We start from the raw sequence: 14686 nt of genomic DNA, 5'->3' as shown, positions 1-14686 counted from the left end.
CTTTTTTGGGAACTTAAAACAAAACATAAGATAGGTAGGCACAACACTCACAACAGCTTTAATTAGAGTATCCTTTCCTCCAACAGATAAAGTCATTAGCTTCCAATTCTTCATCTTTGCTATCATTTTATCCTAAATCACATCAAGCACTTGACTTTTAGGTCTTCCCCATAAAGCTGGCACTCCCAAATAGGTCTTCCAACTAGCTTTTGAACCGCTCTGAAGCATTGGAACTGAACAACAAACTGGATTTATCAAAATTTATCCTTTGAATTGAAGCTGCACAAACCTCCTCCAATGAGATAATCATAATTTATGAGTACACGGAGAATGGGACACTCAAGAATCATCTATATGGCTCAAGTCATCCAGGCTTGAGTTGGAGACAGAGGCTCGAGATAAGCATTGGATCAGCCAAAGGAGTTCACTATCTTCATATCGGTTCAACAAAGTTAGTAATTCACCGCGATGTCAAGTCTGCTAACACACTACTCGACAAGAATTTCATGGCTAAAGTTGCTGATTTCGGTCTAAAAAAGACCAGTCCAGATATTGATCGGACACATGTGAGTACGACGGTGAAAGGAAGCTTTGGATATATCGACCCGAAATACTTGACAACGCAAAAACTAACAGAGAAATCATGTTCAATCCTTCGGGGTAGTTTTGCTTGAAGTCATTTGCAGAAGGCTAGGTGAAATTTAGAACTATGCTAAAGTTGTTGATTTCAGTCTATCATAATTTAATTCTACTCATAAATTTTTTATTTTGATTCTATGCAAAAATTTAGAACAACAAATAAATATTATTGTTAGTGCACAAATAAGTGGTTTATGAAAATCGAGCTAAAATAAAATTTTCATTTTTACAATTAAATTAAATCAAAATTCATATATAAAATGATATTGTTGGAAGTGTGGACTTAGGTCATTTGGATTAATCCTGAAGACCTACTTGAAATAGGTAAGAATTTGGACAAAAATACGAGGTTCGAACAATGGATTTGGACAAATAAAAAATGGACTTGCTTAAAATAGGAGTCGGGCTTAAATTTTAACATTTAACGTTCAAGTCCAACCTAACATGTTTTTGTACTTTTGTAATATTTTTCTTAATTCTTTTTCATATATTATGTAATTTATGCCACATAAAATTAAATATGTAATAATGTAATACCATGTAAACATTAAAAACTATGTTAAGCTGTAAAAATTAAAATTTGAATAAAAGAAAAGACAGCTAAAATTTAAATTAAAAGTAATATATACCTTTTTTTTTTCAAAACAATAATACAAGTGGATCTAATACAGACTTGATTAATTATTTACAAATATGAGGAGTTTATGCAAAATTTTGAGTCTATATTTAGAACCGAACCAAATTTGAATAACTATAGTGTATTAATATCATATATATAAAAGCCCGACAATATGAGAAACTAATTAATTACGAAAATAGACATTTGTTACAGTGTTCTAACAGTGCCGTCTGACATATTGGTAACACCATATTGGAATGTAATGACTTAAAGTATTCAAGGATCTAATAATAAATTTCCCATTTAGATGATTGCTGAAATAAGGCTTCAAGAGTGCCTCTTATTATTTTCTTTTATTCCCTTTCAACGCTAAAAGTAGAGAGCCTGTTACCAATTAGTTCAAAAAAAAAAATTTAACAAAAAGTATCTTTATAAAAAAGCCAATTCCCACTAGAAATAATTTTTTTTTATTTTTTGAAAAATAAATTTTTGTTCAAATCATATCCTATATAACAGTTAACGGGATTGAGAATAGTTTTCTTTTGCTCATATTATATCTAGAAACTATAAATTTAACTAATAATTATAATTTATACATAATAAGGTTTTTCTAATGCTTTTATAATTATAATTTTATATCGTGTCGTTGAATCAAATCGATAACAAGGAGGATTTACAAAACAATTAAACCCTTAAAGCATTTTTTAGTAGCCAATCAAAATGGGAAATTTTCATATCAGATCCCTAAATACTTTAAGTCATCACATTTAAGTTTGGTGCTGCCAATATATCAAGTGGCACCGACGAAACACTGTAACAAATGCATATTTTCGTAATTAATCTGTTTCTCATACCATTTTCGTAATTAATTTTTTTTATATTAATTTGATAAAAAAACCGAAAAAAGTATTTTTAAAAATTTTAAAAGTGTTTTTGTAAATATAAAATGTCTATTTTAAACTAAACTAGCTCATGAGCCGAGTTATCCATTTAAACCTCAAATCCACCAGAAATTTGGACGAGTAAAAGTATTAGACTCAAACAATTTTGCCAATTTGTCTTTTCACCATGACACTGTGTCAGGAATATTACCCCCAAACATCACAGTGCACAAGATCAAAATGGTGAGCAGCCAATTTATTAATACATAAAAATACATAGACTTTGAATTCTCAAATATGGAAACATTTCCTGAAAACAAAGATAACCCAGAGATGATGATTCAGTGGAATATTTGAGTTTGAAACTAGAATTCAAATTACACTTTATTTGCTTCATTGCTATATAAAAAGACCACACAAGATTTAAGAAAACAATAACATCAGCTGGTCTGAAACAGACACTGAAACTCAACTTAAGACTGAGGTTTTTCACTGTCGGCTCCACAGTCATTGAACAATGGTGATAATCTTGATGCCAAGCTTTCCTTTGCTGCAGGAGAAACTCCATTCTTACCAATGATGGATTCCAGCACTGAGTTTGCAAGTAGTTTATTCTCTATCACTACTTTCCCACCTTCTGGTACTGAGCTATCTTTGGAGAACCCAATCTGTATTTGTTTTAGAGCAATGAATTTGACCCATGTTAGTAATTTGGACTGTTGATCAATTAGGCAATTCAGAATTTCCATTTTTGTTTAGAAAAGGTATTTGGACTTACAGTCAAGGAACCTTGGCCTGAAATAGTGAAAAGAATGGACGAGCCAGGTGGGAAGTTTTCATCCTTGAAGACTTCAATGAATTTTTCAATGGCTTTTGCTTCTGCATCAGTGTAGATTCCAAGAGATTTCCAAATAGCAACGCAATTCTCTGATACTTTCTCAGAGTACTGTTGACCCGTTAATGGCAATATCATTGTCACCCGTATAAACTTCTCAAAATCACCTACATACATATACATCACCCCCCATTCTCAAATATTAGTGCTATATAAAGTGTCTTTGTACTCAAATTCAATTGTTTTTTAAATCAAGACCAACGGTTTGCTAGCTCCATCAATCTAATCAATTCGATTGAAAAACCATCAAACATTTAAAACAATTTTAAAAACCCTAATTCAATTGATTTTTAACAGATTCAATCCGTCTATACCAATTTCTAGTCTATCAGTTCAAAACCTTTCTCCAGATCGATACATCTGTCGGTTCTCGATTCAAACATCCTTGATATAAAAGATGAACTACTTAAAAAGAAAAAAAGAGCTTAATTGCACCAACTGCCCTAATAAATTGACTAAATTTTAAGTTGATTTTAAACTTTAAAAATATTTCAATTAAATCTTTAAATTAAAGTATTATTTTAATCAAATATTTTGATTAATCTAATCATTAGTTTTGACATTAAATACCAAATTAAAACTTGAATTTAACATTTTTAAAAATATTTATTAACTTATATATGTTTTAAAAATATTTTTATAGATCATGCATTTCAAGTTTGAAGTAAAGATTTTTTACTATTTATTTTAAGTAAAAAATTTCAACCATTAAATATAGATTAATATAAACAATATTTTAGAACAATATGATTGAGATATTGGATTAATTCAAATTTTACATGCATGACAAATATGATTATATTGATAAATTTACCAGTTTAAATGATACCTATAATAAAATATCCATATCTAATATTTATGTGTCATTTTGTATAATATTGAATAGAGTAATCATAAATATATATTATGGTACTTATTTCCTTATTAAAAGTCAAACTTGTTAATACTTTGTGAAATGTGCTTCATTTTAGATTTTACGAGTAAATTAAAAATTAGATACGAGTTTTCAGAATAAACGACGTCATATTAAATTTATTTGTGAAGTTTATTTTACTCGATGTATAGAATAACAACTCTTAAATTAATATATAAATATTTAAGAAAAATATAAAATTTTAATAAGGTAATATATATTTTGGTACTTTAACTTAGTTTTAGGGTTCAAATTGGTACTTAAGGTTTTTCTTGTCTAATTAGGTACTTGAACTTGACTTCAAGGTTTAATTTGGTACCTAAAGTTTATTTTGATTCAATTAAGTGCCTAAACTTGGTTTTTTTTTCCAAATTAATACTTAATTATTTGAATCGAGTTGAACTATGAAGCTAAGTTAAGGTACCTAATTGGACCCAAAAAAAATTTAGATACCAAATTGAACATTGAGGTCAAATTTAAGTACCTAATTGGAGAAAAAACCTTAGGTACCCATTTGAATTTTTTAAGTCAAATCTAGGTACCAAAACGAATATTTATCCATTGTAATAACAAATAATTGCTTCCTTAAAGGACGGTGCATTGTTAATGTAAAAACCACGGTCATAGGAAGGTTAAATATTATAGTGATACTACAGAGTAAGATTAAAAAAAAAAAAAAGTTAAACCTATCGAGCAGGAGGCAAAGACTCGTCCAAAGGGCGCTAAGTCTAGTCCTTTTCTAACTTTCTGGTCTCAATTCTCACCCGCTCTTTGTGAATTTACTTTCTTTTTTAAGAACTTAAATTCTGGACAAAATGTTTTGAAATTGGATTCGAAGTTTAGTGATGTGTGAAATTGATGAAGGATGAGCAAACATAATCAATGCATTCCTTGCATTTCCCTCACATTTTAGGAAAATAATTATTCTAAGTTTTTTAGCACAAATTTCGATAAACAAAATTTTCTTTTACCTTTCCCCATCAACCAAACACAAAACAACAAATAAACAAAACGTAAGAAATTACCTGTAACCACGTCTCTGAAAAACGCAACGGATTCCGTTAATTCCACCGCGCTCTTACCCTTCCACTTAACGCCGAGGCAATTCACGGCGCTATCTTCCAGGTAAACTCCAATTGCGGTGAACTTTATGAACTTCCCTTGGATTTCCAACCCTCTCTCCCCTGGCGCACGTTAGCATTGACCCATTAACATGAGCAGAAAACAAATGAAGCAATCAAACGGCTCCCGAAAACAGAATGCGAGGAATACTAACCTGCGCCACCAAGGAACAGAGTTTTGGTGGAACCAGGAGGCTTCACCGTCGGAGGGAACGTAAAGTTCTCCACCTGGAGTTCGGTGACGGACGGTGACGTAGACATTTTCCGATAGCTGATCTTCTTTATTTTTGTTTTTAAGGGGTGGGAAATGGGAGCGAAACGGTGCGTTTTATATAGCCCCTGTTTGTGGTGGTAGGTAGGGAAATACTTGGCGAGGATCGGAGTAGATATAGCACGTGAGTGGTCACGTGGAAGCTCAACCACCGGTTTTTGGCCTAATTAACGTTGTATTTTAGGTACACCGTACAACTAAGTCAAAATTAGTAACGCTAAACCAATAAATTACTCTTATTAAATCATCATTCGATAATTTTATTTTGGTGAGTTTTATTATTTAATTTTCAACTATTAAATATATATTAATATAAATAATATTTTATAAAATTCAATTTGTAAAATTGAATTTTCTAAAATGAATCAAATGCTATGTCCGTGTATTTTTATGAAAAAAAATTAGTGAATGAATTTAATGAACATATATTAATGCTTATGGTATTAGTAATTGTTGATTAAATATTCATTAAATGTTTGGGTGAATTATATTAATAATTACTTAAGTATTAGTATTTTTTTGTCATTCAAATATAAAAAAGGTCACAATTCAATTTGATAATTCAATTTGATAACTTAGATGTGGTCAAAGCCTTGACTAATAATATGTTGGAGGATTCAGATATCACAGTACTTAAGAGGGTCCACCAAGTTTTGAGATCTGAAGGACAATAGTAGATTAGGTATATATCTAGAGAAGACAACACAATTACGGATCGTTTGGCTAAGTTGGGTTTAGCATGGAAGATAAACATACAAGTCTTTGATGTTGTTTCTAATGAAGTTTTAGGGATTCTACAATAAGACAAAATAAGGGCTCTTTTGAACAATTAATTTGATGTAATTTTGTTGTTTTATTTATTGCTATATATAGAGAGAAAAAGGGTTGTATAAAACTATGATTTCACATTATTCTTATCCATTTCTAATAGGAGGATGACAATTTAGATTTTTCCTCCAAATTTTTAGTATTTTTAGTTGAAATTAATTTTTTCAGAGGAAAAAGCTAAAAATCAGGAGGAAGATTTTGATTTATCATTCTCCTATTGAAAAGGGATAAGAATGACGTGAAATCACAGTTTCATACTATCTCTTCTCGATTTAGTTACTAGAGTTAGGTTGATCGATCAATGGCAACATGTAAAATGGATAGGAGTAGCTTTGATAGTAGGGGCATTCAACCATGACATATGGCAATATTATAAAAATTGTTACTAAAATCAAGATTGTATCAATTAAGTGTTTTGTTATTAAAATTGTTATGTATCATGATTCAAAATGAATAATTTGAAAAAAATGTGAATATTATGAAAATGGATGTCTTAAAAGTTTTTACATAAGCTTTATTGTTAACTTTTTCCCTCAATTTTATTTTATTTTTAATTTTTACTGTTAAAAGTTATGCGATAACATTCTATTTCTTTAAAGTTTTCATTTTAAATTTAACTATATAATATTTGGCATGTCATTTAGTGATTAAATTAATGGTTTTAATAATGAAAGGACATAATTGATATAACATTGATAGTTTAGAGATGTAATTAGAATGTTTTAAAATTTAGAGACTAATTTAATATGAGGGTCATAGTTTAGGGATGTTTAGTGCAATTATCCCTATATATGTATATGGTTTTTTCTTTTCTTCATTTCAAAGTTGTGATTGTTTGGGTACTTCTTAGTTCTATTAATATTTATTGATTTTACTTTTTGTTCCTTTTATAAGTTTTAATAGTTATTAACCATTTGAATTAACGTGCCATATCATCCTCTTAACCAAGTTTATGAACAAGTGATCAAAATGTAAATGTTGATAATATTAATGACTATTATATAATTTTAAAAATTAAAGGATCAAAATGTAAATTTAACAAAGTTAAGAGACTGGTGTTGTTTAGTGTTTATTTTTTTTAGGTTTATTGTGAATTAAAATATGTTTGGCTTTTTTTATAAAAGTAACCCTAAAAAATAAATTAATTATCAAAATAACCTACATTTTTAATTATATATAAAAATAACCCATTTTCTACAGTAAAAAGTGGTGGAGCCATATGATATGGCGCCACTACTTTGCCACGTCAGCCAGGGGTATTAAAAAATTATTTTTTGGTGGAGCCATGTTGAATGACACCACCAGTATAAAATACTAGGAAAATACTAAAAAATCTGAAAAAATGGGGGACTTAAAAAAAATATTCCATTTTTGGGTGGAGCCATTCTAAATGGCGCCACCACTTTTCTGATTTGTCAAGTTCTTATATTTTTTAGTTTTTTATTTTTTAACTTTTAACTTTTTTCTTATATTTTATCTCTTTCTTAGATTTTTTTCTTTTTAAGTTTTATATTATTTTCTTAATTTATTTTACTTATTTAATTTATATTATTAATTTTAAAAATTTGTAATATATATTTAAAATGTTTTATAATATTTTTTAAATTTTAATTATTATTTTTAAAAATATTTTTAACTTTATATATATTTGTGAAATTAATTATTTATAAATTTTAAAATGTATTTTTCAAATTAATTTTTAAAATTTTAAAAAATAATTATTTTTCTTTTTTTTTTAGTTTTTGAAGTCTAATTTTTTCTTATTTTATTTTGTTTATCTATTTTATTTTGTTTTTATTATACATTTCAAATTAAATTTTAGATTAGTTTTTCATAGATTTTGTCTTTTTCTTTAATTTTTTTTCTTTTTTAAGTTTTATATTATTTTCTTATTGTATTTTGTTTATTACTTTTATAATATTTGAAATGTATGTTTAATATATTATTAATTTTACATAGAATTTTTAAATTAAGATTTTTAAATTTTTTGTTATTTTATTTTAGTTTATTTAATTTATTTATTTCTTATTATTAATTTTTAAAAGTTTGTAATGTATATTTGAAATGTTCTATAATATATATTTGTTAAAATTTTAAATATCAGTTTTAGATTTTTTTTAATTTTAAATGTATATTTATCAAATTAATTTTGAAAATTATAAATATTATTTTTAAATATTAACCATATTTTTAAGAATATAAAATATTAAAATAATTTAAAGATATGATCTTTCAAGTTTATTATTTGTTTTATTTCTTAATAATATAAAACATTTAAACATTTAAATTTTTAAATAAAATTTGTATAAAAATTTAAAAATGTTAAATATTTTTAAAATAAATAAAATTATAAATTTCAAAATTCTATGTAAAATTTAAAAATATTTAAAATCATTTAAAATATTAAAAATATTTTAAATCATTTTAAATATTTTATAATATTAAAATATATTTAATATTTAAAAATAATTTGAAAATATATTTTAATATTTATAAAAATATATTATAAAATATTTTTAAAAATACATTTCAAGTTTTTCAAATAAATAAATAAATAAGGACTTAAAAAAGAAAAAAGAAAGTCAAAACTTTAAAAAAAAAAAAGACTGAAACAAATAAGTTGACTGTCAGACTTGAAAACTGGTGGTGCCAAATTATTTGGCTCCACTAGGAAATGGCAAAATTGCTATGGGGCCCCCTATACTCTAAAAAATTACAGTATTTTGGTGGAGCCATTCTTTATGGCTCCACCTCCTGGTTCTCTTCTATATATAGAGTGGTATAGTTGTTGTGTTAAGTGGAAAAGTTCAAAAAAATTGTTAAAAATGAATAATGAGGTGTTTTTGGTGTATGTTGTTTTTGATGGTGAAATTGTAGAAGGTGATATTGGTGTGTATTTCAAGGCCAAAAGAGTAGGTTTATGATTCAAAAAAATGTGAAGCTAGCGAAATGAAAAGGAAGATCAGTACGAAAATAGCTATCCGTTGTGGAAAGGCGATGTCCAAATTATTTTACAAGTTTCCAATCTCTACAGATCCGTTCAAATTTTGTGCGATGCAACTGTTAGATGATGATGACTTGGGCACTATGATGGAAATATGGTGGTCCGCTGGGAGTGTGAACCCCCAACCAGTTGAATTATTTGCTAAGTTAGCAGACTTAGAGCCTGTTGAGAATGTTAGCCCAATAAGTCAACATCGCGAATTTGATTTTGATCTTAATGTTGGATGGACAGGCCAATTAGAATGCGGTGGAACGTTCCAGATACCCAAAATTCCTAATTATGGTGGGAGTTGGTACAACAACCCAACCCTCGGTCCCCGTCTACAAATACATCTGGAGGTGATAATAAGCACTGAGACAAATGTCAGAGAAATGACCAATAATGGTGAAGATTCTGATCAAGATGTTGAAGATTTTAGTGACCCCGATGTTGATGAGGTTCCGAACGATATCGATGACGAAAGCTTGGAGGAGGTTGAAGATGTTTACTGACCCTTCATTCTCAGAACCCGAGTCATGGTATTATTTTACTTAAATAAACACAGGGCAACATGTTGAACGTAGATCCAGATGCAACGCCTGCATCCGAGTTCCCTGAGTACACTGATATAGTACCTGCTCATAGATTGGCGTCAAATTCACAGTTCGACGAGTTGTTCGTTGGGCAACAGTTTGAGAACAATGCGGATTGTGTGTTTGCCATCAATCAGTACAGCATGAAGTTGTCGATTGATTACAAGGTTTCCAAATCTACACCGACATTATACATTGGGGAATGTTGGAGAGCCGACGATGGGTGTGGTTGGCGAGTTCGTGCTGCATTTATACAGAGGACTTAACAGTGGCAAATACGAAAATAAGAAGGGCGTCATACATGTACTGTTGCACGCATGTCTCAAGACCACTGAAAATTGGATGCCAAAAGTATTTGCAACTGCATCATGCCACTGGTGAAAGATAGCCCAATCATTCCTGTGTCGACATTGATTGCAGACATGCAAGCTCGATTTCAGTACAGAGTGTCATACAGGAAAGCGTGGTGGGCGAAATAAATGGCCATGCAACAATTGTACGGCGACTGGGATGAGTCATACAATGAACTTCAGAGTTGGATTTTAGTAATGGTAGAGTATGTCCCAGGAACTGTCGTGGACTTGCAAACATTGCCTTATAGAGGCCCTAATGGAGAATTGAAACTGGGAAAAAAAGTGTTTCGTCGACTGTTCTTGACTTTCGATCCATGTGTTAGGGCCTTCTCCCACTGCAAACCGGTAGTGCAAGTTGATGGAACATGGCTTTATGGAAAATACACGCAGATACTTCTGATTGCGGTTGCACAAGACGGTAATGGAAATGTACTACCAATCGCTTTTGCCATCGTAGAGTCGGAGAACTCTGAATCATGGGTATATTTCATTCGAAACTTATGGAGACATGTTGTCAGGTAAGACAATATTTGCATTATATCTGACAGATCGAAGGGTCTTGTTGCTGCAATTCGGCAATCGGAGGTTCCGTGGAGGTCTGTCTATTGTATTCGTCACATCGCTATAAACTTCCACAATGAGTATAAGAACAAAGACTGGCGCAAACGAATTGTCAACATGGGTAAAAATATCGTATTTAAATTCGTATTTGTAATTATTTCTAGTCTATTTCCTAATTTTAATGCATTTTATCGGAATATATACATAGGGTACGAGCTGGAACCACACCGATTTAGACATAAGTTAGCGAGGTTATAGACTGATATGGCGGGCTGCAAACCTTCTCTTACACAGTGGTTGAGTAGCATGGAGTCGTGGCAATGGGCTCAATATTTTGACGAGTGGTACCGTTATAGCCATATAACAACTAACCTTGTTGAGGCCGTTAACTCCGTTTTAAGGCGTACGCATCACTTGCCAATTGCAGTTGTTTTTTCAGCCACATTTTACAGGTTAGCAACCTTAATGACAAAAATGGGGTTGAAACAAGCAAAACAATTAGAGGCAGGACACGTGTACGTCGAAAAAATAAGAGATGCCATGAAAGATAACACTCAAAGGGCTAGGTTGATAAATGTAGAACTATATTCTCGAAATTTGGAAACTTTTCGAGTGACAGAGTATATCAGTCGTCGTTCAGGGATCCCGCCATGGTCCTATGGAGTTGATCTCCGAAACAGGTAGTGTGAGTGCGGGATGTTCCAATCACTACGGTACCCGTGTGCGCATGTGGTTGCAGCTTGTGCTACCTATAGTTTGAATGTCAAACAATATATCGATGATGTATACACACTTAAACGTACGTTGCGTATTTGGGGTAACGAGTTCCCTGTATTAAGGGATATATCGACATGGGAAGTGCAATCGCCTGCATTCGAGATGTTGCCTGATCGGTCACTACGTAGGAGAGTCAAAGGTAGACCGACAATAACGAGGATTCGAAACGACATGGATGTAAGAGAACAAGTCGATCCAAAGTGTTGCACCATATGTAGAACAGTTGGCCACAATCGGAGCAAATGTCCCCATGGAAATGTCTACACTGGCCAATCTTCACGGTCTGAAAGAAATTAAATGTTGTAACTGAGGTCTGTCTATATTATGATCTTTTAGAAATAAAGTTTGTATTATTTAGTGTTAAAATTATATTTAAAATTAATAATTGCAACTTTTAATACTTTAAAAGATTTTATAATAAATTAAATAAAAAAACACTAATATTTAAGTTGTGAAACCTTAAACCAATACAACAAACATCACATAATACTTGAAATTTACATAACTTAAAATTGGAAAGAACCAGGAGTGGTATCATCGTTCGGGGTATAACGGTTTATGGGCTTTCGTTGACGGGGTGGACGTTGAGGTGTATTGTACACATCTGAAGGATTGGCAACTGGGTCGATCGTGGCCTGAGGCGGGGTGGAGTACATGTTATTACCAAACATATCAACTGATGTCGGTGGTTGCTCTAGGTCAAATGGACTCGAACCGCCTATATCCCAGTGATATGAACTCGAACCACCCATGTCCGGGTGATATGAACTCGAACCACCCATGTCCGGGTGATATGAACTCGAACCACCTATGTCCGGGTTATATGAACTACTCTGGGACTCATCACAAAAAGTGTCAACCCATTGCTCCGATGTGTTTAAAACTTGGTCCTCCGAGTCGGGCTCCGCCATATGTTGATCCTTTACCTCCACCGTAGGTTGATTTCCAAACCAGTGTAAAAAATAAGTCCAAACCAGAAAGCAATCCAATAGAAGATGATTGGTTCAAGCAAGTCCAATTTGACACCAATGACTACAATACATATATATTTCTAATTTTAAAATTTTATGATATCTTATTCAAAATTTAAAGTGAGTAATAGCGAAAAATTATTTTTCAAGGAATACTAATATTTTTTATATGATAAAATTTAAAAACATAAAGTATTTTTAAACAAATACTTATGTTTTCTAGTTATTTATAAATTAACTAGTAAATAATCAAATATATTCACTTTTATTATTATTGTTTTAATAATATATATTAAAATTAAAATTAAAAGAATTTTTTTCATAAATCGAGCTCGTCAAGTAATAGTTTTATGATTAATCCCTACACACCGTCTAATAAATTAAGTATGAAATTAGTAAAAATAGAGTAAAGTTTTAAGTAAGTCGATTTTAAGGGTAGTTATTTAAAAAATGAAAATATCCTAATTTATTTTATAATATATCATTCTATTATAATTTGTGTGATTAAATTAGACGCTTGGAGGTGAGTGCTACTAACTTTTTTTTAAAGTATACAAATACAATTACAAATAATGTATATCTAAATCAATTATAACAAAAATAAAGTATTATAAAGTATAATCAAATTAATAATCTAAAATGTTCAATGAAGCTAAATAACAACTAATTAGAGATAAGTATTTTAAAGCGGTCAAAACATGTTCAACAGAGTAGTGATTAGCAAAAAAATTGGAAAACTAAATCGAATTTTTTAATTTATAATAAATTTTACTGTTTAAATCGATCATCGATGAAGTGTGATCCGATTTGCTCTAGAAGACATCTTCAAATCAGTATAATATAAAAAACAAACATACAATACAATTATTTATTATATTACATTAACTATAAAATATAAAAACAAAAAATAAAATTTTAACAAACGTACCTTTTTTTTTTTCTCTCACTCAACTTCTTCATCTATACAAGGGGACCAAGCCCCACCCATATATATAACAATTTTAAAAAAAACAAAACAATAAAAGAGTTAAAATAATAAAAATATATTTAATATATATTTTTTAAATTTAAATTTATATTTAAATTTATTAATAGTCACATCACTAATATGATGTGACAAGTTATAATAAATATATATATATATATTTTTAATTTAAACTTTAAAATTTAAATACATATATCTAATGTTAAAAAAGAATTTAGAAATAATATTTAAAATTGTAAAAATATATTATAAAACATTTTAAATATACATTACAAAATTTCTAAAATTAATAATAAAATAAATAAACAAAATAAAATAAGAAAAAACATAAAATTTCAAAAAGTAAAAAAGGAAAAAGACAAAATTTTAAAAAATATTTAAAATATTATGATTTCTTATATTATTAAAAATTATAATTTTTAAATGTATTTAAAATTGTATTTAAAATTTTAAAAATAATCTCAAAATACATATCTAAAATTTACAAATATATATATATTAATAAAATATTTCAAATTTTTAAAGTTAATAATAATAATTAAACATAAAAAAACAAAACAATAAAAAGAGTCAAAAAGGAAAAAGTATATTTAATATTTATAAAATAATATTTAATATTTTTTTAATATATTTATATTTAAATTTATTAATAGTCACATCAATGACATGATATGATTAGTTATAATAAATATATATATTTTAATTTAAATATATTTTAATTTAAACTTTAAAATTTAAATATATATACCTAATGATAAAAAAGAATTTAAAATAATATTTAAAATTATATGTAAAATTAATAAAATATTAAACATACATTTCAAATATTATAAAACTAATAATTTCAAAACTAATTTGAAAAATACATTTTAAAATTTATAAAAATTAATTTCACAAATATATATAAAGTTGAAAAATATTTTTAAAAATAATAATTAAAATTTTAAAAATATTATAAAACATTTTAAATATATTTTACAAATTTTTGAAATTAATAATATAAATTAAATAAGCAAAATAGATTAAGAAAATAATATAAAACTTAAAAAGAAAAAATCTAAGAAAGAGACAAAATATAAGAAAAAAAGTAAAAAAGTAAAAAAAGTAAAAAAAAGTAAAAAAAAAATATTAGAACCTGACAAATCAGAAAAGTGGTGACCCCATTTAGAATGGCTCCACCCAAAAATAAATTTTTTTTTAAGTCTCCTGTTTTTCCAGATTTTTTAGTATTTCTCTAGTATTTTATACTGGTGGCGCCATTCATCATGGCTCCATCAAAAAATAATTTTTTAATAC

At 28.6% G+C, this 14686-nt stretch overlaps 1 protein-coding gene across 1 annotated transcript; it reads right to left on the bottom strand.

Annotated features, from left to right (window-relative positions):
- Nucleotides 1-2445: 2445 nt before the first annotated feature.
- LOC108461376 (chalcone--flavanone isomerase) lies at nucleotides 2446-5420 on the bottom strand. The gene is made up of 4 exons (XM_017761210.2): nucleotides 5224-5420; nucleotides 4973-5131; nucleotides 2918-3141; nucleotides 2446-2807 (listed from the first exon to the last, which is right to left on the bottom strand). The coding sequence occupies exons 1-4, from the start codon at nucleotides 5327-5329 to the stop codon at nucleotides 2613-2615; spliced, it is 684 nt and encodes a 227-aa protein (XP_017616699.1). The 5' UTR covers nucleotides 5330-5420; the 3' UTR covers nucleotides 2446-2612.
- Between the last annotated feature and the right edge of the window lie 9266 nt (nucleotides 5421-14686).

This window comes from Gossypium arboreum, chromosome 13, assembly GCF_025698485.1.
Source record: "Gossypium arboreum isolate Shixiya-1 chromosome 13, ASM2569848v2, whole genome shotgun sequence".
Lineage (NCBI taxonomy): Eukaryota > Viridiplantae > Streptophyta > Magnoliopsida > Malvales > Malvaceae > Gossypium > Gossypium arboreum.
Note: the sequence above shows the minus strand (reverse complement) of the source record. Positions and strands in the feature narration are given on the sequence as shown.

Coding starts and splice junctions, on each gene's coding strand:
- LOC108461376 (XM_017761210.2), bottom strand. CDS start 5,329: ATGTCTACGTCACCGTCCGTCACCGAACTCCAGGTGGAGAACTTTACG. Junction 5,132..5,223: donor TCTGTTCCTTGGTGGCGCAG/GTTAGTATTCCT, acceptor AACGTGCGCCAG/GGGAGAGAGGGTTGGAAATC. Junction 2,808..2,917: donor CAGGCCAAGGTTCCTTGACT/GTAAGTCCAAAT, acceptor AAACAAATACAG/ATTGGGTTCTCCAAAGATAG.